This window comes from Amblyomma americanum, chromosome 1 (genome assembly GCF_052857255.1).
Source record: "Amblyomma americanum isolate KBUSLIRL-KWMA chromosome 1, ASM5285725v1, whole genome shotgun sequence".
In the NCBI taxonomy this organism is placed as follows: Eukaryota; Metazoa; Arthropoda; class Arachnida; order Ixodida; family Ixodidae; genus Amblyomma; species Amblyomma americanum.
In genome coordinates this window covers 272,762,271-272,789,742 of record NC_135497.1, presented here as the reverse complement: position 1 = coordinate 272,789,742, position 27,472 = coordinate 272,762,271, and the positions used below count along the sequence as shown (strand labels likewise).

The following is a 27,472-nucleotide window of genomic DNA, read 5'->3' as shown; positions in this document are numbered from 1 at the left end:
TCTATTTTTCTTTTTTTTATGGTTTACATTTGTTGCATTGCACACATTTCGCCTTGCTTGTCGCGAGGCGTTGGATCAGCCGATGACGTCCGCTCGCTTCGGCTCCGCTTTCCCTCTCTCCTCATTCGCGTCGATGCGCCCTTCTCTCTCCGCCTCCGCCGATACAGATTTTCCATCTCGCCTCTCGTCGTGCGGGGGCGCTGCAGGCGCCGGAGGCTTCACTCGGCGGCCACGCGGAGACACATGTCCGAATTTCTGCTCAATATCACTCATATACTGCTTACGTATAGTAATAAAGTTTAAAAAAAAATGACTGTCTTGCTCGTCGTAAGAGCAAGAAGCGTGAAATGCATTGCCAGACCGAGTAGCGCATTTTAAGGCGGCTCACAGGTGGTGCCAGCCGCAGTCTTTCAATGGGTATCGGCTAGGTATCCTAGTGTGTGGACGTGTAGCCAACTTCCCCCCTTTGTGTTATGTACTCTTGTGGCCGCAGGACAGTGCGCGCACCCGTGAGCGAACCATGGTGAGCCTCTATGTGTTCTCTGAACGGACGGGCTTGACGTCCCGTCTGCTCTCCGCCAGGTAGTTGCGCGCAGTGACAGGGCGTTTCGCGTGTGCTCTCTCGGACGATGTACCGCCGGGGGCCCCCACACTGGGTGTTGCGCGCAGTGTGCCGCGTGCGTGTGTTTTTGATTTTCTTTTCGTGCCAGGACACGCCAAGCGCGCGGCTTGTAAACACATAAGAGGACACTTACGCTCCACCTATAAGGGTGTGACGCGGCAACGTTAATGATTATTTGCTACCTTCTTTTTAATTTGTACCTCTTTCCGATTACACGCACTCCTTAACATGCATCAGTAGGCATACTATATAGACCCAGTGATATACCACAAGGCACCCAAGGTCTCCCGTTAACCAAGTCGAACGAACTTGCCTCAACGGCCCGGGGCAGCGTGTCCGACCGCAACCCAACGGTCACGGGACTGATTTCCAATTAATTACCCCGAATTTTCTTTTCAGCGTAATTAATTTACTTTGTGTCCTTATATGTCACAATGACATTTCAGTCATGCTACGACCTCATAGTCAAAATTTGACTCCACTTTTAATCGTATTCTTTCCACAGCTGAGCGTGTGACGTCACAAGCCTCTTGACCAATCCTGGACTAGTGTGACAACGAGCACGGCTTTTCCTCCGAACGTCCGCTCTGTGTGTGCGCCCCCGCGCGCTCCTTTTAATGCGTGTGCGCGTCTGCGCGCTAAATTTTCTGTATGTGTGGGCCCGGGCGCAGAGAACTCCCGGACATACGCGCGCAGTCGTAGCTTTAAATTGTACAGTTTTTATATTCTGTACAGTCTTGTGTATACCCATACCTCTACCCTTTCTCCCTGTCGCTTCCTTCTTTCTTCTCCCCCCTTTTTTTTTCTGTCTTCTTCCTCTCCCTTTTATTTCCGCTAGCCGAAGCTCAGGTGCTTCAGGCTTCGATAGTCGATGCCGCGGCTGCCAAAACAAACAATTTGCAGAGCGCCAGACTTATCTGGCTGGTTTCATGGCTTGAGGGGCCACCGCCATCAGTTCTCTTCTTCCAGCTGGGCAGCGCGCTCAGCGAAGCTCGTCGATTTTGGTGGCCCGCGTATGCCGCTTCTCATTTCCGTGAAGGGCGGCGCGTTCAGCGCGGTACCTCGCTGCTTTCGCTGCTTCACGTGCTGCCCCGCTCACCCGCATTTTCTTCGGCCCCGTGAGCAGGCTGACCAGACGTATTGCTTCGGCAGGAATGGCCCGGGCCCATTCTAGGGGCAATTACCACGCATAAATTTCAACAAACCTTTGCGAAGCAAATACCGTTAAGGTCCCCCCGCTTCTACCATAGGCTGCGCACACTTCAAGTATTGTAGCAGATATAGTGGGGAAGCTGTAAGCAAAAGCAGAGGGTATTTCAGCAGGCGCAGGCATCTATTTTTTAAACAAAATTGCATTTGGTTTTTAAGGGTTTCTTAGCAGCAGTATCAGCATCAGTCCTGCCCCCCCCCCCCCCCCCCCCCAGCATTTATTTCTGTGACAGTCATAATTTTTCTCCCCAACTACTATCGATCGTCAACAGTTTAATAACGTACAGTAATGCGTCGTATTACTGAGTCGCTCATGAAATTTGGCCTGACTGACGGCCACGAATGATGTTCCCTGAGGTGATAAATTTTACTAGAGTAAGTGGGACGCTGTTCCAGAGCCTCATCGCGACGGGTAGCTCGCACCGTAAGGAAGTTTTAACGACCAGGAAGAGTTGGCTAAAAGTAATGTGATGGCATTTTAGGATACTGCGGCCGCAGTGGTCTGCATTATTACCGTTTCTTTATCACCGCGAAGTTCGCGGTCTTATCATCCCCTACTCGAGTAGCCTCGTTACATTTTGCGAGTTGTCGAGTTTGTTCACGAGGCAGCCAGGTGTAGTTTGCGAAGGAGGGCCGTCATGGATGGCCAGCAGGGATGGCTGGCAGAGAGCTGCGGAGCATTGTGCATTGAAAACTGCCTATTGCGCCCATTGACACTGTCACCGCGCCGACTTTACACATTTTCGTGGACCCAAGCTCGCCCTTTGCTTGCCTGGTTTCCCGTTCACCTGCCTGCCAAACGTTACCACCTCTTTACAATACGTAGTGACTTCATTACGGCTGCAGTGGCGCCGAATACTAGTGCCATTTATGCAACCGCGCCTCGAAAACTCTATTCGCGTCACGTGTTTGCAATAGCTTGCGCAGACGAGAAATACCACACCGATCGACACAGCAGTCGCAATTTAAGCGCCGTCGGCGCGTCACAAACAAAAAGAATGCCGACAGCTCGCAACAGTAGTCGCAATGAATCAGCCTGCGACGTCACCGTTGTACAGCGTTCGCTTTGGCAAAAGCCGTAAACCGCTTCGCAGCGGTAAAGTTACATGGAACGTGCGCGCCAACTTAAAAAGAAAAACAAACAACCCGACCCGCACCAGTGTTCTCCCGTGTTCGCTCTTCCTGGCTTTTGTTCCTGGGCCCACAGTCTGCGCCGTCTGCGACCATTACATCGCCGGAGGTCATTACAAGTGTCACAGCACATACATATCCACGAAGACAGTCGAACGTGAGAAGAGAGAGAGAGAGAGAGAGAGAGAAACACGAAAGAGCACAAAGCGCCGGCGGCCGCCGAGCTAAACGCGTTTCCAGTCGTTCCCCTTTGTCTTGGCGCGAGAACACACTGGAGGCGCGTGCGGTTTACTGGCCGCTCGCGAAGCTTTGCTTCCGGTATGTCGTTCCCGACCGGACAAGTCTGAATGGAATCGTATTTTTCCCGCGCCTCGGGACACCATTTGAATTCGCTCGTCTCTCTTTCAAATGAACGCGCTCCTTGGAGTGGTTCCGGGGAGATAGGGGACGCTGCGCTGGGCCTGCGCTACAAAAGAGCCCGGGAAAGAAGGGCGGCGCTCTTTGAAAGACACGCCGAGCTGATAAAAGAAGGAAAACGCGGCAGCGCTGAGCCCGTTACTTTCTGACGCGGTCGGTCGGCGCTCGCGCGTCTTGCGGTCACTAAAAACGAGAGCGAATGACGTCACCTTTTATAATGGGTCAACGTGAAGCGCGGACCTGTTAATGCAATCACGCCTTAACACGCTGAATGCGGCGCGGGTCACCTGTGGGTCATGCCATTTGTTCACGCTTTGCGGGCACAAATACCGGGTCGCACAATAAAACCGTAGGGCAGATTTTATTGCGAGGTCCACTTTCGTAGAAGTCACAATGAAACCTGACCCACGCCTTCATCATGTGACCCACTATTGGTGGCTGCACAGCACGGATAAATGACGTCACGCACCGGTCACGCACGACCCAATCAGTGTGTCAAGTCAGGTGAAGCTCGACAAACATGGCCTAATTTCTGGATTATGTAGTACCATTCTTACGGTGCATACTGTTCACGCGCCGAAGCAAGTGTCGTGTGTGTGTGTATATATATATATATATATATATATATATATATATATATATATATATATATATATATATATATATATATATATATATATATATATATATATATATATAGCGTTTTTTTTTAACGAACTAAGGCTGATTGCCAGCAGTGCCCCTTCGAAGTGCGCTCAGGTGTGGTGGCTGTCGTGCATGTGCTGCATGCACTTATCGGCTTAAACAGCAAGAAGGCGTTCACGCTGTGTTGCTAAGTGCCGCCCTGGCCACGCCCAATAAGGTCGTAAGCGATAATTAACGTTCCGTTGCCTGAATAGTCAGAAAGCCTACGCGACGAAAGCAAAAAGGAAAACCCTAAGTGGTGCAGACTGGCAGCTTGAATATATCGACGCGGGCGACTTTTGCAAGAGGCCCCCAGGTTAGTTAATTGGCGGATTCCCGAGTGCCAAAGCTACATCCGGATTATGAGGCACATGTCTGGACAGATCAGTGTTTAAGCAGGCCGTCGGTGACCTTACCTGACAATGAGTTTTTCGTTTTCTTTACAACGCTATAGGACAGCGTCAGCTTTGTTTTCGCTTACTTCGTTTTGAGCGTTTACATGCGTCACGCGCCGTAACACGCTTTTTGCTTCAGAAAAAAAATGTATGCCCCGCGTTTGTCGTGTTTGTTTCCTATGTTCGTATACTGCGTTGTCCTGTTGGTGCTCTTCAAAAATGGATCTACCCCAACGCGGCAAGCTTTCCTGCGTTCAGAGACTCTCCGTAACTGGGGCAGCTAGATTAATTCCGACCTCTCGGGGGTTATTTGACGGGCATTTTAATCTCAATACGCGACCGTTCTTGCATTTTGCCTGCTTAGAACTAAGTCCGTCGCGGCTGGGAATCGAGTCCCATCAGCTGGCGTCCAGTGACAGAACGTCACCGCCGTTACGTCACAACAGCAGATGACTCAACGTGACACTTCTGCATATCAGTGCGAGGACTGGCACCTGTTTTCTTTGTAAACACCGAGGTGGAACAGCGGAATTAACCAGAGTTTACTCAGAGGGAGAGGTGGAGGTGTAAGTGTCACTGAATACTAAGAGCATATGATGTCACCTTTTTGCTTGCACTGCAAGGGTATTGAAATGTACAGCGCGCCGCTGCAGCGCGTGATAATAATAATTATAATAATAATTGGTTTTGGGGGAAAGGAAAATGGAGCAGTATTTCTCTCATATATCGTTGGACACCTAAACCGCTCCGTAAGGGAAGGGATAAAGGAGGGAGTGAAAGCAGAAAGGAAGAAAGAGGTGCCGTAGTGGAGGCCTCCGGAATAATTTCGACCACCCGGGGATCTTTAACGTGCACTGACATCGTGAAAATTTCAAAAAGGAAATGGTTTGCGCCCTGATTATGTTGTCCCAGCGTCTACTCGTTTCAAATCAGTGAGTCAAATATTAAATCCGAGTTATAATGCTCGAACGTGGCTGACATCTCGCAGCGAAAACAAGGTAGACGCCGTATAGCCTATGCGACATGTCCAAGTTTAACGCGTACGGATTAACATGTACTACAGTCAGAAACTCGCTGAACTTTTTGCTTTTCTTCCCGTTGCCGCACTATAGCGGCAATTCATGCGGCAGATTACGAAAACCTTTTATCGTATATGGTTGGCGCTTTAAGAAAAAAGCAGGACCGCCACAGCCGCGTTTAAGCTCAAGTTGACGTCGGAAGCTTTGCACCCTCATGGCAGCCAGTTCTGTCCCGAACATCATTCCGTATTGGCTGACACATGCGAGGATATGAAGATAACGAGCAGACTATGTAAGGCTCAGGAGCAAAAAACGAGGTCGAATACAGAAAGCACTAGCAATGTTGACGTTACTTATTCTTCCAAACGGAGAAGACGCTCGCTCCGTGCATTACTTGATGCCGTGCATGCATACGCAACGTGACACCAGCGTGGCTCATCACCCCCATTGAACAGCTCGTTCGGTCACGTCGCTGGCGTGCTCAGCTTCGGGCGGATGCATGCGCCGCCGTGCATGCTGTAATCGGAGATGATGTTCGCGTGGCAAGCCGCGCACACAGCGGTTGCGCGATCCGCTTTGACAGCACCGGAGACAGGGGCACCGGGCTGCCTCCGCGAAGGGAGCAAGAGGTCAACGGGACAACGCCGCCGCTAGACAGATCTGGGGCCCCCGCCTAACGACGGCTAACGGCTGTCGGAACGCGCGTCCAACGACGTCGAGAGCCCTTTCGAAAAGGTCCAGCGAACGTCACCCGACACACGCTCACGATCGGCGCACCGCGTTCGATCCAGCGATCCGCGCCCACGCAGAGTAGTTCGACGACCAGCATTATGCCGCGTTCTTCCACACAAGCTATACTTCGCAAAAAGAAAAAAAAAAGTGACCCGTCCCTATTCAGCTGCTCCTGAGACGCGGAGCAGGCAGCGTGCATCGCTTACTGGATGTTTTCGAGCTCGATGTGTGCCAAGTGCTTAGCGCTCGGGGATTTCGCGGCGCGATTGTATACAGCGTTTAGCCATGGTCGACAGGAAGGTACGCACCAGAGGCCATGGCTGCTGCCTCGAGGCCACGCCTAGCTTAGCCGCGACCTACGAACCGTAAAGGACAGCCGCGTATACCTCGCTCGCCTGCGCTGTGTGCAACGGGACACGCTTCGCGGGACCTGTGCTGTCGCTTGTGCAGCTCGTGTTGCGTAACGCCGGCGGGGCACTCGTTAGAACGGGCGAAGGAAGAGGCGCTCCTGAGCCCCTATACTAAGCCGTGGCCTTTACTCCCCTGGGTTTCTTCTTCCAAGCCTCCGCGCCGCATCCGTGTTTGTCTGATTAGGTTTTGAATGTACAGGCTCGTCGTCGGGCAGATAAAGAAGCACATGTGTACAGTCGGGGACAAAAGTCTCTGGACCACGTGCGCCGTAAACGAAGTCGCTAACTCTATTATTAGCCACCGGCTGGAGACCATACTTGTGAAGATGAAAGAACTGGATTTTTACTTTCACCTCGACAGACAAGTGTAGTTTCCAGCCAGCGGCTAATAATAGAGTTATCGGCTTCGTTCACGACGCGCGCCTTCCAGATACTTTTGTCCCCAGGTGTACAAGGACACTCCTGACTGCGTATGCAATTTGAAGCTGGGGTAGATTCGAGGACACCTTTCAGGGGGCAGATATATATATAGTTTTCACGCCACGTCACGGGCGCCATCTAACGCTGTACAAATTAGCCTCCGAAAAGAACACACACACACACACGCACACACACTTGCATGTTTCTCGAACTCGCTCACAAAACGGTGGCGCTGTAGTTTGCCTGCAGCAAAATTTCTCGATCATCATAGAGGGAAGTCACGGCAGGCCTGCCGCCCTGAATGAAACATCCTGCTGCTAGACCACCTACATGCGAGAAAAATACTTGTGGAAAAATTCACACAAGCAAACGTCTCGCACATGCGTGCCTCAGACAGGCGTGCCTTCATGGCGCGCTGAAAAATTATTTGCAAGAATGCAAACGACTGCCTGAGAACATTTCTCCGGCTCCTGAAGAGGGGACAACGGCGTACGGAGAGACGAGTCCAGAGAGGGCCGCAACTTTCTCTTCCTGAAACGCTTCCTCATCTACATGGGGAGTGAGCAGGGCAGTTGACGGCAAAGGAAAAATCGCTATATGGCACCGCCATCTTCTGCTCCGACTCAGGGAAGACTCACAGACTTGTGTTAGGCATAAAGCTACAAAGAAAGGCTCACACATCACGTGGGGTGCATCACGTCGCCTGCGCAGGGTTTCTTTCATTTCCGCCTTCCCTTCTCCTTTGTCCACTCGGCTCCGGAGGAAAAGCGCCGTTTTCTTCTCTCCCTTTCCCGCCGACCGGGGCCGTCGAGATGCAATAACACCATAAAGCCGGACGCCCAGCTCTGCCTGCCGCGAACTCGATGTCTCGGTTCAACGCCTGCGAGGAACGCGTGAGCGCCCCTTAATGGGCCGGCGGCTACGGGCCTGCAGCGGCCGTCGTGCCCCCATGACGCGCACGGCCGGGCGCATCTATGCGTCCCTCCTCCGTTCGCACAGTGCAGCTTCAGTGGAAGCGCGCTGCGTAGGCAGCGGGATTTGCTTCGGAAGCGCAGTTCCGGCGACGCGGAGCGCACCCTTTTCCTCCTGGGGGGCACGTATTCGCAAGCTCGCGTGTTCCGTCTACATTGCCAAACGTAACCACGGTTTGCACACATGTTTCTGCTTCACTGCGTTCACATTCCTTCTGAGACACCGAGCCTCGTTACGTTAGTTTTGTTAATAGAGGCTTACAGAATAGGGTGACGCCCCTTACCGATAGAGTCACCCCATTCTGAAAGTCCCCGTGGCGGAAATGTCCAAGCAACCATTTCGTCCCCTCTTTTTGTCCCCAAATCATTTGGCGTTCCGAGTTGCGTGCTGAAATATTCCGTCCGTGGCGCTCCAACTCATTTGCACGTCACGGGCAGCAGGCGTTCTAGCCGCGGCCTTGGGCGGCTGTGCGCCTGTGCCGCCCAGCTGTGCGCTCCACTTCCTGCAGTGCATGTGGTCATCGCTCAAAGCGGAATTTGTTTCGACGCATGCCGTTCTCGTACGCGGCTGCGTAAGTGCGTGGTTCCGTCACGACTACGGCGCCCTTGGTCGATGCTGTCACTCACGATAGCCGTGTCACGGCCAACGAGGCGTTCCATGCTTTGCCGCGCAGACTTGCGGGGCGCCGAGCGTGCCAGTGCCGGCGGCGCGAAGAAGCAGCAGCAAAGTGGCGCACGATTTCGCTGGAAACGGCTCTGCTCGGGGCATCCATTTCTGGGCCCGGCCGCACCGTGCGCCGGGGGTCGGCGAAGAAGCCTTTTCCCGGCAGCCGCACAATGGCCGGGAGCCCGCCTTACTTTCGTCGCCGCCAGGCGCGCGCTGGCGCGTCAAGCCGTGACGGCCTCTTCCGCCTCTGGCCAGGTTCAATGACGCTCCTTCCAGGCGTGACTCACCAGCGGTGCTTTCGTTCGCCGGATGGCTTGATCGCCATCTCGCTCCGCTGTGACCCCCAAGGGGCTCCGGGTCGAAGGGAGGGTGAGGCGGCATGCGCGGCTGTGAGGTCTGTTTCATGCGCCTCTTCCTGCGACTAACAGCCACCGGAAATCAGGCCTGTTCGTTCGCTGTTCAGTGGTCTCTCTGCTGTCCGCCGGTCTGTACTATGACCGGCGGGTGACTGCTCCAGAATGAGAATAAAATGAAGCCTACTGGCGCGCCAAATAGCTAATCAATGTCAGAGCGCGAGCCTGCATCAAGGATTATTCCGCAGAGTCTTGGCAGAAGTGTGTCCTTGGCTTCCATAAGATACAGCTAACGCCGGCACAGTTAGTTTTTTCACCAAAATCAAACAAACAAAGTGGCGCATGAAGTGTTAGCGACTTACTTCTGTCCCGCTTCTCGCAAATGGCAGGAGGTGCCTTATTTATGCGTATTTTCATATTTACCCTATTCTGTGGTGTCATACGGACGTAGCTTGCATGGTTGGCCATGCAGTAGTCGCAGCTGAAGCGTGTAAGCCTATCTGACGTGTAAGCCTATCTAATGGTTTCTGTTTCCGATAGAATGACTTTGATAACAGTGCAACCGACGCGAACGGCGGGTGTTATCAGAATAACGCAGAACATCTGTCTTCAGCCTTGAATCACGTAAAGGAACGCTTACGGCGTCCGTCCGCCATCATTACGCACAGGAGTGCGTTTTTCCATGGAAGGTGCAATCTTGAACATTGTACGTACCTCGAACAAGCAGTGCGACCGAAGACAACGGACGAATTAGTGAACGCTCAGGAAGCGGCGGTCCTTTTCCGCCTTGCGCAAAAGAATCCTTCCCTGAGGATAAACTAGCGAGTTCACGCGAATCTCGTTTGGTGCCTACGCGCTTCGATTACAGTCGTGAGGTTTATTACGGAGGCTGGCATGGAAGACAGCTTGTGCTGCGAAGGACAACAAGCCCTCGGCAGAAAGAAAGAAAGAAAGAAAGAAAGAAAGAAAGAAAGAAAGAAAGAAAGAAAGAAAGAAGCGCCGGATACGCGACGCGCTGGCCCGCCGACAGGGAAGCAGGGGTTTGCACCCGGAAATGCATGCGTCCGACTAGTCATTTGGGATAACCATTGCGAAGTGCTGTGTACACACATTGGGCGCTCGCGTGCGCGATCTATCTATGCACAAGGGATGCCATTGCTGCGCGTTTTGTTCTCGGAGTGCTGCCGCTGCAGGAAGCCTCCCCGTCAGAGTGTAACGTCGTCAGTACGCCTCCTCCGTGCTTCCGTCGTTTCCTAGTGGGCCTCTTTCCATCGACAATAACCACCGCATTCGTGCTCATCGCTGCAGCCACCGCTGTGCCTAAAAAGGCCGCTGTCGGTTGTTCCGAGAGAAAGACACCTTCCGCTCTGACAAACTTCCTCTCCGACCCTTCGCGCAGCGCGGCAGAAAAAAGTAAGGGGAAAAAAATAAAGTAAACCGCGCCAGAACCGAAGGAAGTGAACCGCCAGCATACACACACACATCCATTGCAGGAAGGGCAAATTTCCATTCGTCTAGAAACGGCTTCCTGCTACGTATCTGCGTGTGGTACACAGAGCCCACCGCTTTCTTCGCCGCCTTTTTTTTTTCTTTCGCCCTTGTCTCCTCCTCTTCCTTCTGAATGGCTCAGACAGAATGGAAACCGCATTTCCCCTTCGAGAGACTGTCTCTTTCGTCACCGATTCGCTCGTATGCGGCGTGCGGCCTCGAGGAGCACTTTTCTGGCGCCCCGCTGTGCAAAGCCGCTAGGCGAACCGCTCGCCGGCACGGCATGCGCGAGTCCCGGCGTCACCGCACTCAAGATCCGGCTGCCAGTGGCGAAGCAGAAGAAAAGGAAGAGACACCGAACAGGCGGTGCAGCCCGCGCTAAGAGAGAACGCTGCCGATGGTCGGGACATGACTGGCAAAAGCTGGGTTTGGACATTTGCCAAGCTGCCCAAAACCTTCTCGCAAGTTATTCGTGCACAGCGGTCGCAAAAACAAACAAGCGAAATCGCAATAGGTAGAGCGTCAAGCTTTCTTTTGGAACGTGAAGCCTGAATGAGGCCTTGCTTATACGTCAAACACCAACTTTGCGCAGATGAGCAATGTGTATAACCCCTGTTTTCGTAGCCAATTTTCGAAGATTTCGGTCGGAAGGTCCCTTAAATGAAAAGCAGAAGGAAATTAAAGGTCATCGTGCCTAACGCCGTACTAGCCGATTGAAAGAGAGAGTGTGATCGTTTCAAATCACGGCAAAACATGGTGTGGCTTGACTTCCTTCGTCTGCCGGTTAGAGTTTGTGGCGTCCAGAGGGTTGCTTGGTGTTCCTGCACCTAAACAAGAGGATTACGCTGCACGAACGTACGTTCATCGCCCAGTTTCCTTTAGCCTCACCTGCCCAGCTTGCGCCTCCCGAAACAACAAAACATGACGATATTACTTCCGAAACAGAGACTCGACGTATAAAAGGCGCCTCACTTTTAATTGATGCCTGTCCGCTCTATTATAGTTCCATGCGGAGTAAAATGTTTGCTCCGGCAAGAAGTTGATCACATATATACTCTAAAGAAGGAATTAAATATGACAAAAACAAAACAATGAGTGAATAAATCTTGCAGCAGTAGACAGGACAAGGGAACGATCTAAACAGTCGGATACAACTCAAGTACGAAGCGGCGAATGACCCTCAAGGAAGTCCTCGTGCCAAGGGCGTCGACTGAGATCCACGAGGTCGTCGTTAATCTGTGGTTAATCCCCTGTAATTCTAGCGTGATAGGGGATTAACTACAGATTAACTTAGCCTGACAGGGGATTAACCACGCATTAATCACGCCATAAAAATCGGTCGACGCCATTGGCTTAAGGACCTTATTTGCCGCTGCATTCTTGAATTGTATCTGACTACAGATTTTCAGCAAGGCAATAATAATAATAATAATAATAATAATAATAATAATAATAATAATAATAATAATAATAATAATAAAGCGCGATTAAGTATTCCTGTGGATATCAGCCCTTGGCATAGCCATCAGACAAGCCCGTAACAAATTTCATGAGTCCGCATGAAAAGCAGCCGTGTTTAATTCTAAAGGGCGGATGAAAACGGGTGCGGGAAAATCTGGGCGTTGTCAAAAGTGGCGAATTGATTAGGTGTATAATGAGGCAAATGCGATCACTTCGTAGCTATAAAGCCGCTATAGAGGCCGAGTGTGCCCTCCGATGCCCTGAGACGTGCATGCGCCGCCTCTGGGGTGCTCCGCCAGAAGCCCAGATATCGAAGCTTCGAGTTCGCTACTTCCAAGAGCATCTGCTCTTATTGCCCGTGTTATTGCACGGAGCAGGGCAGTGATAACACACATGGAGTCTAATTGGTTCCAAATGACTGAAACCGGTGCTGAACGGGCAAAGTTAAAACGATGGACTGAAAATGCCCCCAGCTGCAATACCTTATAGCGAGACCTATCTCAATTTTATAGGCGTAGTAGTGCCTCGGTAGATGTCAGTATCCTGTGCGACAACGTGGGAAACACATGAATCAAACGCCGAAGCTTCCTTTCTTGCCTTTTTCTTTTACTAGGGTAAGGTTATTAACGGCTGCCGCAAAATGCCCCGGGTGACGGCAGCAACCTGAATAGGTCGACGTAAATGAACCTTCGAGCCACATGTGAGCCTGTTTACCGAGCGGCAAAAGCGGTCACTCGGCCAGGAAAGAGCCCTCGGGACGGCGAGACAAGCAAAATCGTGACGCGCTGAAGCCAGTTTATAAAAGATAAGCCGCGTAATTACATTTTCGTATCTATGTAGGCGGTGCACACAAATGATTCGCTTCTCTCCATAATTTATCCCGAATACTACTTTTAAGCGGTGTAACTGATGAAACCACAACCAGCCCGCGTTTTAGAAAACAAACGCCAGTGTCATGTGCGGGGTCGAAATGGCGACCTCTGAATTAGCTTCGCGTATCAATTCTGTGACAGTTCAGGCCTGCTACGTGTTATACTACCGAAGCGTGTTCCGAGAAAAAATGTGTTATATTTCGCAAGTAATGGTGTCTGTACGACATTAAAACATGGATCTTCGAATTACCTTACTCCCGCGTAGTGCAGGGTAAGGGCTTTTTAGCAACGGATAAATCAAGGAGAAACATTTCCACAATGGAAGTCGTACTGTGAACGAACGCTTAGAGTGCGGGTTGTTCTTTTTTACATAACATTTAGACAAAGAATGAAAGCTGTACACACGGAAAAAGAGACTGCAATTGACTGTTTATGATTGTGCAGCTTAAGACTGTTTAGCAAGAGCCATTGTTCAAACGTTGCCTTCGAGATAAATAACGCCGCACTGGTGGCGAAAAGTCCGACAGGATGTTGTCGCACCGTTTTCAAGGCACGCTACAAACACGCACTGAGGAATGGAGACCCAGCATGCAAGCGCCGCGCAAGGGGCCGTCATAACACGCGCAGACACCCGCGCCCTGGACCGAGCACTTCGAGGCATCAGCAATCACACCCCGCGCACCGGACAACCGGCTCTTCCACTGCCTTACGAAAAGCAGTCAATTTAACCGACCAAGAGCCGCATGCCCCCGCACTTTCCGACAGTTTCGCTTCTCGAAACACGCTTGCCTGGTATGGGTGCGTGCGTACGCCCCGTTAATCCCGCAAGGACACCGCGCTCGCCGCGGCCGGGCGTGGTCGGCGCGCGCTGATCCCTCGCTCACGCATGCACTGCACAACAGGAGAACTGGGCACTGCGGCGGCCGCAGGCAGCCTTGGCTGCGGTTGGTTCGCGTCCGCCGTGCATGCCCCACACTCCAGAACCCGTTGGGTGGTGGCCCGCCTCCCGTTGTTACGCCTGCTGGTTACGGGCAATGTTGGCCGTTCGAATTTCGGCAATTGCTCGAAATGGTTCGAACAGGGGACCCTCGGAGACGTGGGCGCTCCTCGAGTGAGCTCAGCCTTAGCACGACGGGACTCGGTGGGCGACGAGCCGCTTCGGCTCGCCCACAGCGGGTCGCCGCCGGCTCTCGCCCCGACAAATGGCCAGAGCGGAGCGAGCATTGCAACGCGCGGCGCCGCCGGCGTGCGATCCCTTTCTCCCGCTCTGCCCAGAGGGCATGATAGCTCTGCTTCGCGCACAGCAGCAGACTGGGAGGCCAGTGCCTGTATCTCTCCCTGGACGGCCACTGAACCGAGCCGTGCGAGCAAGAGCGGGGTTGTTGACCGACGTCTTAACGACGTGCTGTCGCGTCTGCTCAGGTTAGAGGCTCGCTACTTGTGATGCTTCTATTCTAGTTATCCTCGGCGCTGACGTTTCGCGGGTACATATCGTTCCCTTTCCCCCAGTTAGCGTCGAGCTGCTGCATGAATAAGCATGTTGGCTAGCCCGGATGTCTTGCGCATCCGAAGTGCTTTCGTCGGCAAAGTCCCCGCCTTTCTACTTCGGCAGGGTGTTTCGCGTAGTTAACAGGCGGACGTACGAAACCGAACAGCGCGGAAATCATGCGGCCCGCTTAAGCAGCTCAGGCAGCGGAGCAGCTCTTACATGACAACGGAAGAAAGTGGAAGGCACAAAGGGCGCGGGAAGCAGCGCACCTCAACCTAAAGCGGCCTAACGATTTCTGCGCATATCAATCACGATTTGAAGGCAGCGGTGATGGATATTCCAAGCAAGAACTATGAAATTTGCTTCTATATATCTAAGCGCCTCAGGTCTGTTCGGACTGGAGATGGAACTGTGATGTCAGCTATTTTGATGACTGAGTTTGTCAACGCAATCTTCCTCTCTCTTCAGTAGTCGTGTTCACACCTTACTAATAGTGCCTTTGTTGCAGTTTGCGCATAGAAGATGCTACAAGCGGGCGTTATTGGCGGAATACGGCGATGCAAGATCGGGATAAATGTAAAGTGCGCCGCTCGATGTGGCGAGCTCTACGTTATCTGCCAGCTTGTCGGCACTGAGCACTAGAAAGCCGAGTTGGACGCCTTTGTTCAAATTTATTTGCAACGCGCGACGAAAGCATGGGCACTGTGCGTCACGGGCGTGAGAACTGCCAAATTCGTCGCAAAGCTAAGAAAGGCTGCCGCAATGCTTTCTCTGCGACGAGAGGGCACTCCGGCTCCGTGGCCGATAGGTTGCCTTCGAGGTGCCTTACATTCGGCTATACGATACACGCTTACTATTAGTTCCTCGTGCATATAAGCTCATTAGTGGCCTAGTGACGATGCGGTGCGCACCCGCAGTGTTTGTGGACGCGTAGGCGTTGGAACAAAAACAGAATAAACAGCAGTGTTGACCAGACGGCGGCTGCGCCTGCGTTCGCGCTACCACAGCTTTCCCTGGCTCGCTGTCGGCGCCTTCGAGTGGCGGAGCTCTGCAGCATTGGCCGCTCACACGCAGTGGGGCCGTGCTTCCTGTCTGCGCCGGCCGTCTCCCACAGCCGGCACTGCCCCGGGACCACCCGGTCGCCGGCGCTGCCCTGCACTGCCGCGCGCTTCCGAATGGCTTCTTTTATGATCGCAACCGAGGCCGTATAATAGTATACGCGAATAACGCGGGAGGAGCGCCGACCGGCTCCCAGACGCCGCCAAGCCATTCTTCCTCGGGCCACGCAGGGTTCTTATATTTCGTTCTAGTTTGCTGCGCAGCCGGTCGGCTATCCAGCCGGCCACGTCGACTGTGTACTTCTTGTTCTTTTTCTCCGAGGGCATATTACTGCGTTTTGAGCCGGCTCTGCTCGGCGGCACGACCTCTCCTCGGCACTGCCGCGGCGGCCACAGAGGCGAGCGCCCGTACGCAAGGGACAGAGAAGCAGCGAGAGGAAGGGGCCCCAACGATATGGCTCCTCTTCGCCGCAGCCCCTCCGCGCGTAGCCCAGGCCGCTCCTCCTTCCATTTCTCTTTTTTTTTTTCTTTCCTTCCACGTCTACCAACCGTCGGCAACATCTCTCTCTCTCTCTACGCCGAGCTTGGAGCGCAAAGAAAAAAAAATAGCCGGCTCCTTCCATCTTTTCGACTTTGTACACGTTAGGCGTGAGGGGCGCTTCCAACGCGAAGCGCCGGCGGCGTTGCAGGTCATCGCTCCTACACAAGCGGCGCTCGACCAGTTGATGAACCATCATATCCCGGCTGCCGCTTCTGCTGAGATGGCCGCCGGGCATGCCGCTTCCCCTGCCGCAGGATTTATGCCCTTGCAAGGAATCACGTACCCTCTTCGCAAGGGGGGCCGCCGTACATCTGGGCGGTGTGTGTTGCACTTGTTACGAGGTGAAGACGAGAAGGCATGCGGAGGGGCAGCGGCAAAAGGAGGTGTGAGCAGAGCAGCGAATAACGAGTGCCCCTTCTGTCCGCTCTGCACGTGCGAGCACACTGGCGCGCGGAATTCGAGCAACAATTCCTACGGCACTTTTGTTCAACAAACATATCGGAATACGGAGAGGACTGAGGTCGTTTGAGAGTGCTGTTGTAAGGACAAAGCTGCAGCTTCTGGCCTTGCAGGAAAGCACTGCTGGCAATCGCCCCGCACCGCCTGCACCCATTTTATCAGCGTTCACCTGTTGATGTCGACAGCGGACAAGAGGGCCAGTGGCAGCCGTGAAGCAACCAAAAATCGCATGTCTCGCACCTCCAACAGACATCGGGTTCACATGGTTAAGCGCCAAGAGTAAGGCTGACTCTGGTCCAACATCAGCAAAAGAAATTCACATGAGCTAACCGCAAGCAGTGTGGCTAGTCAGGGCTCCGAGTGACATATATGCAGGGCTAGGATCACTTGTAGCCGTAGAACGAGTGGCGTGTCACGTCACAATGAAAAGGGGCGAAGGAACGGCAACGCAACGATGCGCTCGCAGCTGTAATTCATACACTAAATCGCTAATCATGCCCGACAAGCGTCTACCATAGGCATGACTCGTATAAACCATTTTGCCTCACCGCCTGGCGATTAATTCTTCGCAAGTGTATGGATGGCCACAATTATGGGCGTACCGTCAGTTGTTCGCGCTTCTACGGTCGAAGTCGTGAAGAGCCGTTTTCTGCTGCAGCGAGGCGCTGCTTGCCTGATGGCAAGTTGCGGCCACACCTGGTTGGCTCTATACAGCGGCCATCGAGAATTCGGGTCGCAGCGGGAACACGACAAGAAAAGAAAGTCAAGCGACTAACGCGGGAAGCACCATGCTAACGACCACGTGCGGTCTAATTTTTTCTTTCTTTCCGACTGGCGTATAGTGGCGGAGCCGTGCGGTGAAGATAAACAACCCGTTACGAAGTAGTTGCGCCGCTCGACTGAAGCCTGCAGCCAGTTATTAGAAGCGCCACGATTTTTTTGCGCAAGAACGTGACAGGCTGAATCAGACAGCGGGACTAGGGGGCGGGGGTCTCACGAAAATAATAACGCCGAACGTTGGCGATTACGCGAACGAACGCATTGCACAAGCTGCCCTATATGCAACGACGCTGAGGATAGAACGGGGATTTCTTATATTACCCCCCCAGGCGGCAACGTGAGAACATGTGAACGGTGTGCGCGTGCGAGTCTTCTGAAAAGAGGGAAGCTCACAAACGAAAGAAAAAAAAAAAACGTCGGTTACACGATCGATGAGCGATACAAGATATTCGGTATTTTGTTCCGCGCACCTGCAAGAGTGCTGGCATTTCTCTGAGAAGTCAGCCTCCAGGAAACCAATGACGTCGCTGCTCGAGGAAACACTCTCATCTTCACAACTGTTTTAGCGCGCGTGCTTTTGTACTTCGCTGAGAGCATGTGCGAGGCTTTGGGAGGTGCTAAACCTAAAAAATAAAAAAAGAACAAAGGGCCGAGAAAGATGGCCCTTCTCTTCAGCACGCATTTCCGCAAGTCATGCAGAGACATATAAGTCGGGTTTCTGAAGGATGTCGGTTAGTGCTGACAGCGTGTCAAGTCCATCGCGAAGCTGCCGGACGCGGTCGCCTCTGCTAAGCCAACATTTCGCCCATGTCCGACGCTGTTGCGGAGTCCCGTGCATTGTCGCCGACGAGCACGCTCTTCGATGCCTCTGCATGCTGGTGGCCTCGGAGCGCATCGTTCCCCATCCGTCGGCAAAGCGTGCGGTCTGCGCTGAATTGAGCAGAGGAACATTTGTTCTCACTCTTAACGCAAACGAAAAAGTTACTCCGAGTCGACAGGTGAAATTAGCTGTTGAGTGCTCAAACCGATGGGGCAAGTTTTTAAGCGTTCCTTTCATTTCTTCGATTATAATTCCTGCGTACGCGAGCCTTGTTACCCCTTGTCTGTGGAATGTACATATGTGCAGATACTTTGGTTAATTTCTGTATAATGTCCTCTCGGCGCGCTTAATGAGGACGGACGATAGAGAGAAACCTTTTAAGGAAGTTTGCCCACTTCAGTGCGCCTCTTCGAAACGCTAGCGCGCATAATAAGCCAATGGTGACGTGAGAGTTTCGCACTGGTTTCGTAAGGCATTTCGTCGAAAAGTGAAGACGAGAAAACCGCAGAAGATAAGCTGAAGCAGAAGAGCCCAAAAGAAGCGAGTATTCGGGACATGGCAGTTCGGTGATCGTCACCTTCGGATGAAGAGCGCAGGCGAGGAAGGAGCCAATAAAACCACGGTAATCTGCGGCTATAGCTAAGTCACCAACACAGGTGAGGTTAAACGCCTGCTTCGGAATTACGGCGCTGTGACATTCAATGAAGAAACAAAAAAAAAATTATTTTCGGACTGCATGGTACATTTCATCGTAAGCCGTGTTCCGTGTCGCCACGAGCATACTTACAATACGTATATATAGCAAATGACTCCACGGGAAACTTTCGGACGAGCTATTTCGCACATCCTCGCTTAACGAAATCGGCACCAGTCGGATACAACTCAAGAACGCAGCGGCAAACACCCCTCAAAGGAGGCCCTCCAGCCAATGGCGTCGACCGCTTGTCATGACGTCGCGGATAATCCCCTAGCGTGACATCACAGGTGACTGACTGGCACGAGCCTCCGTGAAATGGGATTCACCGCGACGCCATAACAATCGGTCGACGCCATTAGCTGGAGGGCCTCCTTTGAGGGTTGCTTGCCGCTGCGTTCTTGAGTTGTATCCGGCCGTAGTAGAGCGTAATTACACACGTGCACAATGGACGGGCTTTTCATCAGCAAACGCTCCACGTACTTAAAAAATCTGGTTTACGGTTTATGGCTTATGAGGGTTTAACGTCCCAAAGCGACTCAGACTATGAGAGACGCCGTAGTGAAGGGCTCCGGAATTTCGACCACCTGGGGTTCTTTAACGTGCACTGACATCGCACAGTACACGGTCCTCTAGAATTTCACCTCCATCAAAATTCGACCGTCGTGGCCGGGATCGAACCCGCGTCTTTCGGGTCAGCAGCCGAGCGCCGTAACCACTCAGCCACCGCGGCGGCTTTAAACAATCTCCTTGCAGATACTCGCAGTTGCGCACCTTGCACTGCATTTATTAAGCTGTTGATCTCTATACCCCCCCCCCCCTTTTTTTTTTCGAGCAGGGAAGCGGTAAATATATCTTTTCACATCGAGTGCTACCAAAAAAGTGTGCGACGCCGACCTGAACGCGTGGCGTGTTATGTTGAGGACTGCGCTTTCGTGTTACTTTTATATCCAAGACCTCTCTCTCTCATTTTGCCATCCTTCGGGCCAGCGCTTTCAAGTGCAGCTGTCACCTGAGCGAAGCCGCTGCCGGCTACTTGTGTTCGGGGGCAGCCTTGGGCAGGCACACGCTGGGCGCAGTCGTGGGCTATACCGTGCCGAGGCGCAGACGCAACGTGGCACTGAGACAAAACAGGCAGGAACTTGGACGGGGATACACAATACCCCGCGTCAAGCAGCCGACATCCGACTCTACGTGGGAACCTGAGCGTGGCAGCGGCGGAAAAGACCGGGAAATGTGGGAGAAAGAAAGAAGGAAAGAAATAAATAAGGGGCGATTCCTGCGAAGTGATTCACGAACGCTGCCCGGGATAACCTAATAAAGCGCCGATTCCCTCTCCCACCCTCTCCTCTCTATCTGTCGTTTTGTTGCTCTTTTCGGCCATGAACTTGGTCTTCCACGCCGGCGCGCGTTGGATCGCGCATCCGGGAAGTGGAGCGGTCTTTGGGGCACTCCCCGATTCGAGGACAGCGTTTCGTTTTGTTTTGTATTGCTTCGGCCGCAATTACAGCGCCTCTGCCGTCAAGCAAGACAAATCGCCGGGGCGCCGTGGCACGTCGCCGTTCCTTTTTTTTTTCTTTTTCTGTCAATAAATTGGCAGCGTAGCCCTTCATTACCCCTAATTTATAATGCGGACGACGGGCGCGGGGAGGAATCTGCGGAGCACCTCCGCAGGCAGGCATTTCCGCGCGGATGAATACCGCCGCGTTAACCACGGAGTGGATGGCTTATAATAACGCTGTCGCAGAAGTACACCTGCGCTGCTGAATACTATCAGTAACCAGCACGGGCCCCGTGCGTCCACGCGCCTCGACTGCGTTGGTCTCTCAACCCACCCCCCAGACTCGTGGCACAAGCGCAACAAGGTGTGAGACGCTACACAACGCGCGGCGGGGTCGTGAGCTTTCGGCGTCACTAATACGGAGGTCACTAGTGGGTTGAATGAGCGAGGTGAATGACATGAGCTGGTGAATGCTTAGGATTTCCTACGATCAGCCTTTTCGTGCGCTCCTCTAAAACTGCAGGCCTGGAAAGGTACTGGGAATTGCATGCTGAATGATAACCGGTGCTGCGCTTTTTTTTTTTTCGGCACTATTAGTTGCATGTCATACACTATGCGCACTGTTTGTTATTCGCTGACGGACGAATTCTACGCCTCTCTCTCTCTCTCGGAGGCGTCCTTCCTTTACCCCTGTTTATTTGCCTTTACTATCGTCCATAGCAAAGCCACCACTATTGTATCTGACATGAGCTCTTTGGGATGTGGCAGAAGTTGTAGCGAATTGTGCGTAGAGGATATTGGAGCAAAACAGTGTTTCAAGCTTCGTCTGGACCGACACGTGTTTACTGCGGATCGATGCCCCGTCCGCACGACACTCATTAGAGGACAGATACAACTCGGACATTTACCGAAGGCCACGGGTGTGCGCAAACAGCCCCGTGGATTCGGCGTGAGCCTTCTTGTAGCGACACCGTCAGCAGCTGTATGCTTGCGCATTGCATCATTCTCTGCACACTGCTGCGTACGGCTCTTGTAGAGTCCGACGACCAACGTTTCTCTCGAAGCTCAGAGAGAACTGCGAGTGCCAGTAAATGCATGTTTTTCCCGACGGATCCGCAAACAGGTGCCCATGTGCGCGGCGCTGTCAGTGCATGTTTACGCAGGCCTTTCAAGCCCTGTTGACAAATTTTTTTGAGGAGGCGGTAGACAAAGAAAAAATTTTGAATTTGTATGCTGTCAACGTGATGTAAGTTGCAACCTTTAATTTTTCGTGTTTGCAGACGACTGCTGTTTATATCGCTGCCTGAAAAAAAAAAAAAAAAAATTCGGAGCAACCCTAGATTCACAGTCGCACGTGAATGCAGGTCGTTCAGCTTATGGTTGCTCGAAGCGATTCCTTGAAAGAGTGCATGATATGAACTGGCGATAAGGACTGCTGCAGCGGATAATTGAACCCGGATGTCAGGCAGTTTTCTGGAAAGCTCCTCCCGATACGTGCTGGCAGCGAGTCAACGTTCCTGGCTCGGTACAGCCACATAGTCGTAGACTGGCCGTCACTGTCGCAGCGTTCGTAAGACAACACTTCGCCTCTTCTAAGTATTGAGCTCACTGGATAAAGAGAACGCTGAACGCAGCCTGATTTACGGACTCCGTCGTGCCTTGGGCCGCTTAGTTCGTGAACGCGCTGTATATTTCCGAAAGCCTGGACTAAGCAGTACTTCAACTTTCAACAAAAAGGAGAAAAAAATACGCTGCAATGAGCGGCCAGTCACCGTCTCGAGCCATTGCGGCGAACGACAACCATGGTGGCTCATTAACCCAGACATCATCTCGGCCAGGCAGCTCAATCTAAATGCGCTTCATACGGTTTCTTGTTGATAGGACGCACCGATACTGTTCCTCACAACCTGGTCACTCAACAACATGGCAGGAAATGCAGCTGACGAAACAGCACCCAGTGATAGCGTCACCGTGAAGTGCGAGTTCGCTCCTAGTCGAACGTCGCTCGAAATGTGTACTAAAGAAGAGAACTTAAAAGCACCTGCAATATGACATCCGCAGAAAGAAAACCGAGCGGTCGAACGTCAAGAAGAATCACCACGCAAGCCAACATAAACCACAATCGCATGTCAAGCCTAGGTATACAGCTTGGTACAAGGAGATGGACGGCCGTGGTTTCCGTACTTGCCCAGAGATCTTGTGTGTTTTCACACGAAGCAAACGACGCAGAGAAGGCCGACTAAATTTGCGAAGTTCTAAGTTAACTTTCAACAATGGCCAGGTATTCCCGGGCGTATAAGCAAAGACAGTATGCGGCTTTTTCACCCCATTCCAGACCCTAAGTGCAACTCTCCAGAGGCCTTTTTAAATATCACAAAGCAGTCTCAAACAGCATCAACCTGTTTCGCGTATTTAGATGACCCCTTCGTTGAAAGGTGCGTGGCCCGCATCTGCAGAGCATTTTCTCTGCAGTCTATACTGGCTCTTCAAAAACAGCTCGGCCTTTGCGTACGCATGAAGTGGTATAAATAGTTAACAGCCACCAGTGTTCACGGCCAGTGAGCCGGGAGCATTTAATTGCTGCTGTCTTTTCCGGTGTGTCTTCGGTCTGGGACAGGCTTGAATGACGCTCTCCGCATACGTGTTACTCGATAGTTGCATACGCCAAGCTGTCGATAGGCTGAAATTTTCAGTTGTTCATTGAACATTATTGTGCTCCCTTTCTCTCAAGCAGGCACGTGCTATGTACCAAGTGCAGTTCAGTTCATCAGCAGTTGTGAGGCCAGACTTCTGCTGGACTGAACTCCAGTTTGATATTGATGTTAGGTGGTGAGCGGACACTTTCTGAACCTTTAGTGTCTCAGTATTTGGCTCTCTGTGGCTACGGTACACGAAGTGACGTTTCTACTGCAACTATAAGACTATGCCAGAAGGGTCATATTTGTCTAGGTAGCTGTTGTAACAAATACCTTGAGTGGAAAAAACAAAACAAAGAAGGGCGACAAATGTGCGGAAGCAGACAAGACCGATTCTTTGCCACTGCGACAGTAGAACCATAAAGTTCCCTTAAGCGGCTGCGTGCATTGATGGTATGCTAGGTCTGGCGGAGTATTGTTCGTAGCCATGACTATATGACTGTATATATACCTTCACATGTGTATCTTTCGCTGAACGCCAAATAGAGCAAACAAGAATGGAAAAAGAAATCTTAAACCACGAACTCCTTGTTCTATGCGCATAGCTGAAAACATTAAAGCCTGCTCCTTCCTCACACAGAGAACCTGTGGCGACAGGATGTGCGGTGGATGTCTCATCTATGGTCTGGAGGCTAGAAGGTGCTCATGCGAGCTTTAAACTCGGGGTATTTTTTATCGTAGATGAACCCCAAGTTCTTTTTTGGAAGCAGCATTTAAAGCAACCGCGACGATCTACCGTGTGGAGATGGTTTGAGACTGACGTAGTGCTGGCCTTCTCAGTAGCGGCCGCTTATACACCTTTCTGCCATAGTCGGATGCAACTCAAGAACGCAGCGGTCGATACCACTCACAGGAGGCCCTCCAGCCAATGACGTCGACCGATTTTCGCGACACCGTCGGTAATCCGGTTAAGCCATGGCTAAACCTCTTTCATCTGCTGGCCTCTCTAATGTCACGCTAGAAGGTACAAGAGGATTAATCACGACGTCATGACTGGTCATAGCGATAGGTCGGCGCCATTGGCTGGGGAGCCACCTTTGACGGGCATTTGCTGCATTGTTCTCGAATAGTATCCGACTAAGTGCTGTATGCAGGTCAAGAGCGCAGGCGTCAAGAAAAGACTACAAAACGCGTTCTCAATCCAATGCAAGCTGACCCAAGGGCGGTGAGAAGAATAGGCCGTATATAGCAGGCGGTAATTAAAAGCGCACGCCATGGCCGCGATGGGGGACATCGGTTGAAGTGACTGCTAGACTGCGGCCCCATTGTGACTGACAACACGTGATTTTAGCGCTTAGCACATTCAGCGGCGGGCTAAAGGTGATGCAGCGCAGTGTGCGTTGCAAAAGACGTAGCCCAGCATTAGTTGGTTTAGTTGAGGAAAGAATAAACGGGAGTTATATTTGCCTGCACTGCATTCATGGTGTCCTAGTGAACTGATACCGGAAAGGCTAAACGTACCAAAGCACCAGAAAGCGAAGTTCATGGACCCTGACAACTTTGGGGACAAAAATGCCGACAGCACAAACGTATCGCAGTCGGCGGCAGCTTTTACGAAACTCGCAGGTTGGGTAACGCAAAAGCGAGATTCGAGCGTATTTCGCGCGTGTCACCGCCGGTTCGTTGGACTGCGATGCCCCAAAGCCGGCCGCCGATCTCGTTTGAGGCAGAGCCGCTGAGGCGCAGCGGGTACCGAAATGGCCGCAGGCTTCGGTGCCGCTGCTGCCGGAGCAGGTCTCGGAGGCTGGCGCCAACAGGAAACGGCGAGGATCAAGGTTGCACCGCGCAGCCTCCCCCCTTCTTCCTTCGTCCACGTTACCACGGAGCGGGGCCCGAACGCGCGCTTCCTTCCTCCTCGGTTCTTTTCGCTCGTGACGGCGGGGCTTTTGCATAAGCTGTTTCGGTGCCTACACCGCCGGCATCGCGTCGAACGCAACAACTGAGCGGTCTTTGGATTACGCCACGCTGAACGCCCGGCGATAAACACGAAGAGTGGAGCCATGCGACGAAGCACCCATTCTTTCTGCTGGTGACGTCCGTTCTCGAAATCAGGTGCGCTGTCTGCAAGTCGCAAACTCGTGTGCGCCTCGTGAATCCCCAAGCTGTTTGCGATGCCTTACTGCTAACCTTTGTCGTCTAGTTCCGCGGAAGGTGTGCATCTCGCCTTCAAGCAAAGAGCGTCATTTCCTTCGAAGCCCGCAACTAGCCTTCCCGTGCACGCTTCCCAGTGGGAAACGTAAACGGAAATTCTAGCTGCTGCAAGCCCGCCGAGCGTAACACCGATGGCCATGAACCCGTGGCCGGAGTATCCGGTGAAAGCCACCGCGGAGTCGAGCGGATGTGTCCGCGCTCACTTTTGCAGCATAGCCAGCCATGCGACCAGTGCCGGCGCCGCTTATCCGCGTGCCCGCAAAAAGCGGCCGACGCTCAGCCGTGTCCAGCGGAAAGGGACTCACGGGTAGGGACACTGACACGGTGGCACGCGCAGCCAGACAAAAGCAAGCAGAAGGAGGTGCACAGTCGCCGGCGTGCACATTCTTTCTGCTTGTTCTTGCCCGCGTCCCTTAACAGGCTTCCACAGCGCCAGGGAGGCAAGCGAGCAGCTCGCTGCAGAGGCAGCGACCGGAGCTCGCGTCGTGGCTACGTACCTTGTCGATGTTAGCCGATGCGGCCCTGCCGAGGGCCAGGACCACGAGGACTAAGCCTAATGTCCGTGACCGTAGCTGCCCGACGGCTCGGCTGCCGCCGCACATGACCGCCGCCGCCATCCGGCCGCGGCTTGGCGAGGATCGCTCCGTAGGCGCCCTGGAGCGGGCCACAAGAAAGGACAGGTCTGGGGAGCAGCAGCAGCCGGTCACACGGTGCTCATGGCGGTCCGCACGCTGCCACACAGAGTCGCCGCCGCGCAATCCGGCCACGCGCAGGCACGGACAAGAAGGTCCCAGCGGCGTCGTCGCGTAATCCGCAAGGCTGCAGCAGAGCGCCGGCACGACTACTCCACGGGGAACGACTCGCTTCGACTGCGAAGCCGGGCCGGCCTGGGGGGGACGCGCCGGAGAGGGGGGCGGTTGCTGTCGGCGGCTTTGCCGGCGAGGAGGGCTTTTCTTCGCCGCCAGGTAGGGAACCAGGTTTCTTCTCACCTCGAGCGAGGGGGAGCGCGACGCCATCTTGGAGGGCCCCCTCCACTTCGGCCGTCTCTCTCGCGTGGTCTGCTCTGTAATTGGCGGTCCGTGAACTGGTTCGGCGGCTTTTGCTTTTTGTCTGCGCTCGGAGGTCCTGGCGCTCGGTTCCGGACGCGCCGCGTTTGGCCACCTGAAGATGAAGCCCCCCCTCGCTCGCCGGCGAAGGGGATCGGCCCAGGGGGGGATCGCGGGGGATTCTTGGGATGCTTCCGAGCGCGGGTCACGGCACTCTTTTTTCGTTGTTTTTCCTCCAGGGATCGGCCCGCCGGCCACGCAACGGGAGGCACCGACGAGTGCGGTCGCGCGTGCATGCGATCCCGTTTCTTGGGCAGACTGCGCGCGTCTGTGTCGGGCTTCCTGTGCACCGCGGCGCTGTGCTGACGTCCACAGTGACGCCGGCACACGCTCCTCGGAACCGCTCGCGTACGTCGCCGGCGCGCGTCGGAAGCGCTGCTTCTTATCCGCGGTCTCCGGGGAACAGAAAGGAAGCGAGATTAGCCGCATACGTTGCTTCTCTCTCCGCCCCCTGGGCCCGCCCACACGCCTCTTTGTGAGTAGCCGACCACGGAAACAACGCTGAAGCATCCCACGCAGTCGCGGAGGGCTCTATGGCGTTGCCAAAGCGGTCAAATGCAGAACGCCGATATCGGCGCGTTTGTTTTGGCAAGCTTTTTGGTCGGTCCTGGGTCTGTATTACTCAGTGGTCTTTAGTCCCTTAGGCGCACAAGATATCAAACGATGTTTGTCGAAGCAGTTCTGTAGTAAACATAATGATGCATAGCGTTCCTCGTGTTCGAGTAACCAGAAATGAAAACGTCAGCGCATAGCGTGTACGGTTCCCATTTGCAGTTTTGGTCGCTCAACAATGCACATATTACTTTTATTGATTGCACAAAAGAAAAAAAAATACGTTTTGCAGATATCAATTGGCCTTCCAGGTAACTTAACACTGATGCTAATTACTTGAACAGTGTAACGAGAGAACACAAGAAACACTGCAAAGTAACCGCGAAGCTAGAGATGCTGGGTCTAATGCTGTAACTTGTGACGTACAGTCTTTGTCAGAAGTAAAGAGACCTACGAGTTTGATTTTAAGCCGTGTAGTGAGCCTTCCTTGCAAGTCGTAACTTTCTGAGGGGCGAGGAAGGAAATTCGTCTCGCCTTCAAGAGATTATGAACGCTGGCGATGAATACCGAGCCACTCGGCATGACCCAGAAGCAAATCCCTTGGACTCTGTACTTTTGGCAAACGCTGTACCTCAGTACCAGCTTTCAACTATACGAGTACAGCAATGGTTTCAGTACTTTCATACACTACGTCAATCCCTTTGGAAATCTAAGAGAATAAAAGAACAAGTTCGAAGTGTTGGAGCTCATTTTATAGACCTACTTCACTCGCAT

The 27,472-nt window shown here is 52.9% G+C and overlaps 1 protein-coding gene across 1 annotated transcript in view; it reads right to left on the bottom strand.

The window, feature by feature from the left end:
- The window catches only part of uif (sushi, von Willebrand factor type A, EGF and pentraxin domain-containing protein uif), a 142,239-nt gene extending 115,813 nt beyond the window's left edge, over positions 1-26,426 (bottom strand). Inside the window, exon 1 of the mRNA XM_077649246.1 lies at positions 25,538-26,426. Within this exon, the coding sequence (XP_077505372.1) occupies positions 25,538-26,056 (519 nt within the window). The 5' untranslated portion in view covers positions 26,057-26,426. The remainder of the gene's footprint in view (positions 1-25,537) is intronic.
- Between the last annotated feature and the right edge of the window lie 1,046 nt (positions 26,427-27,472).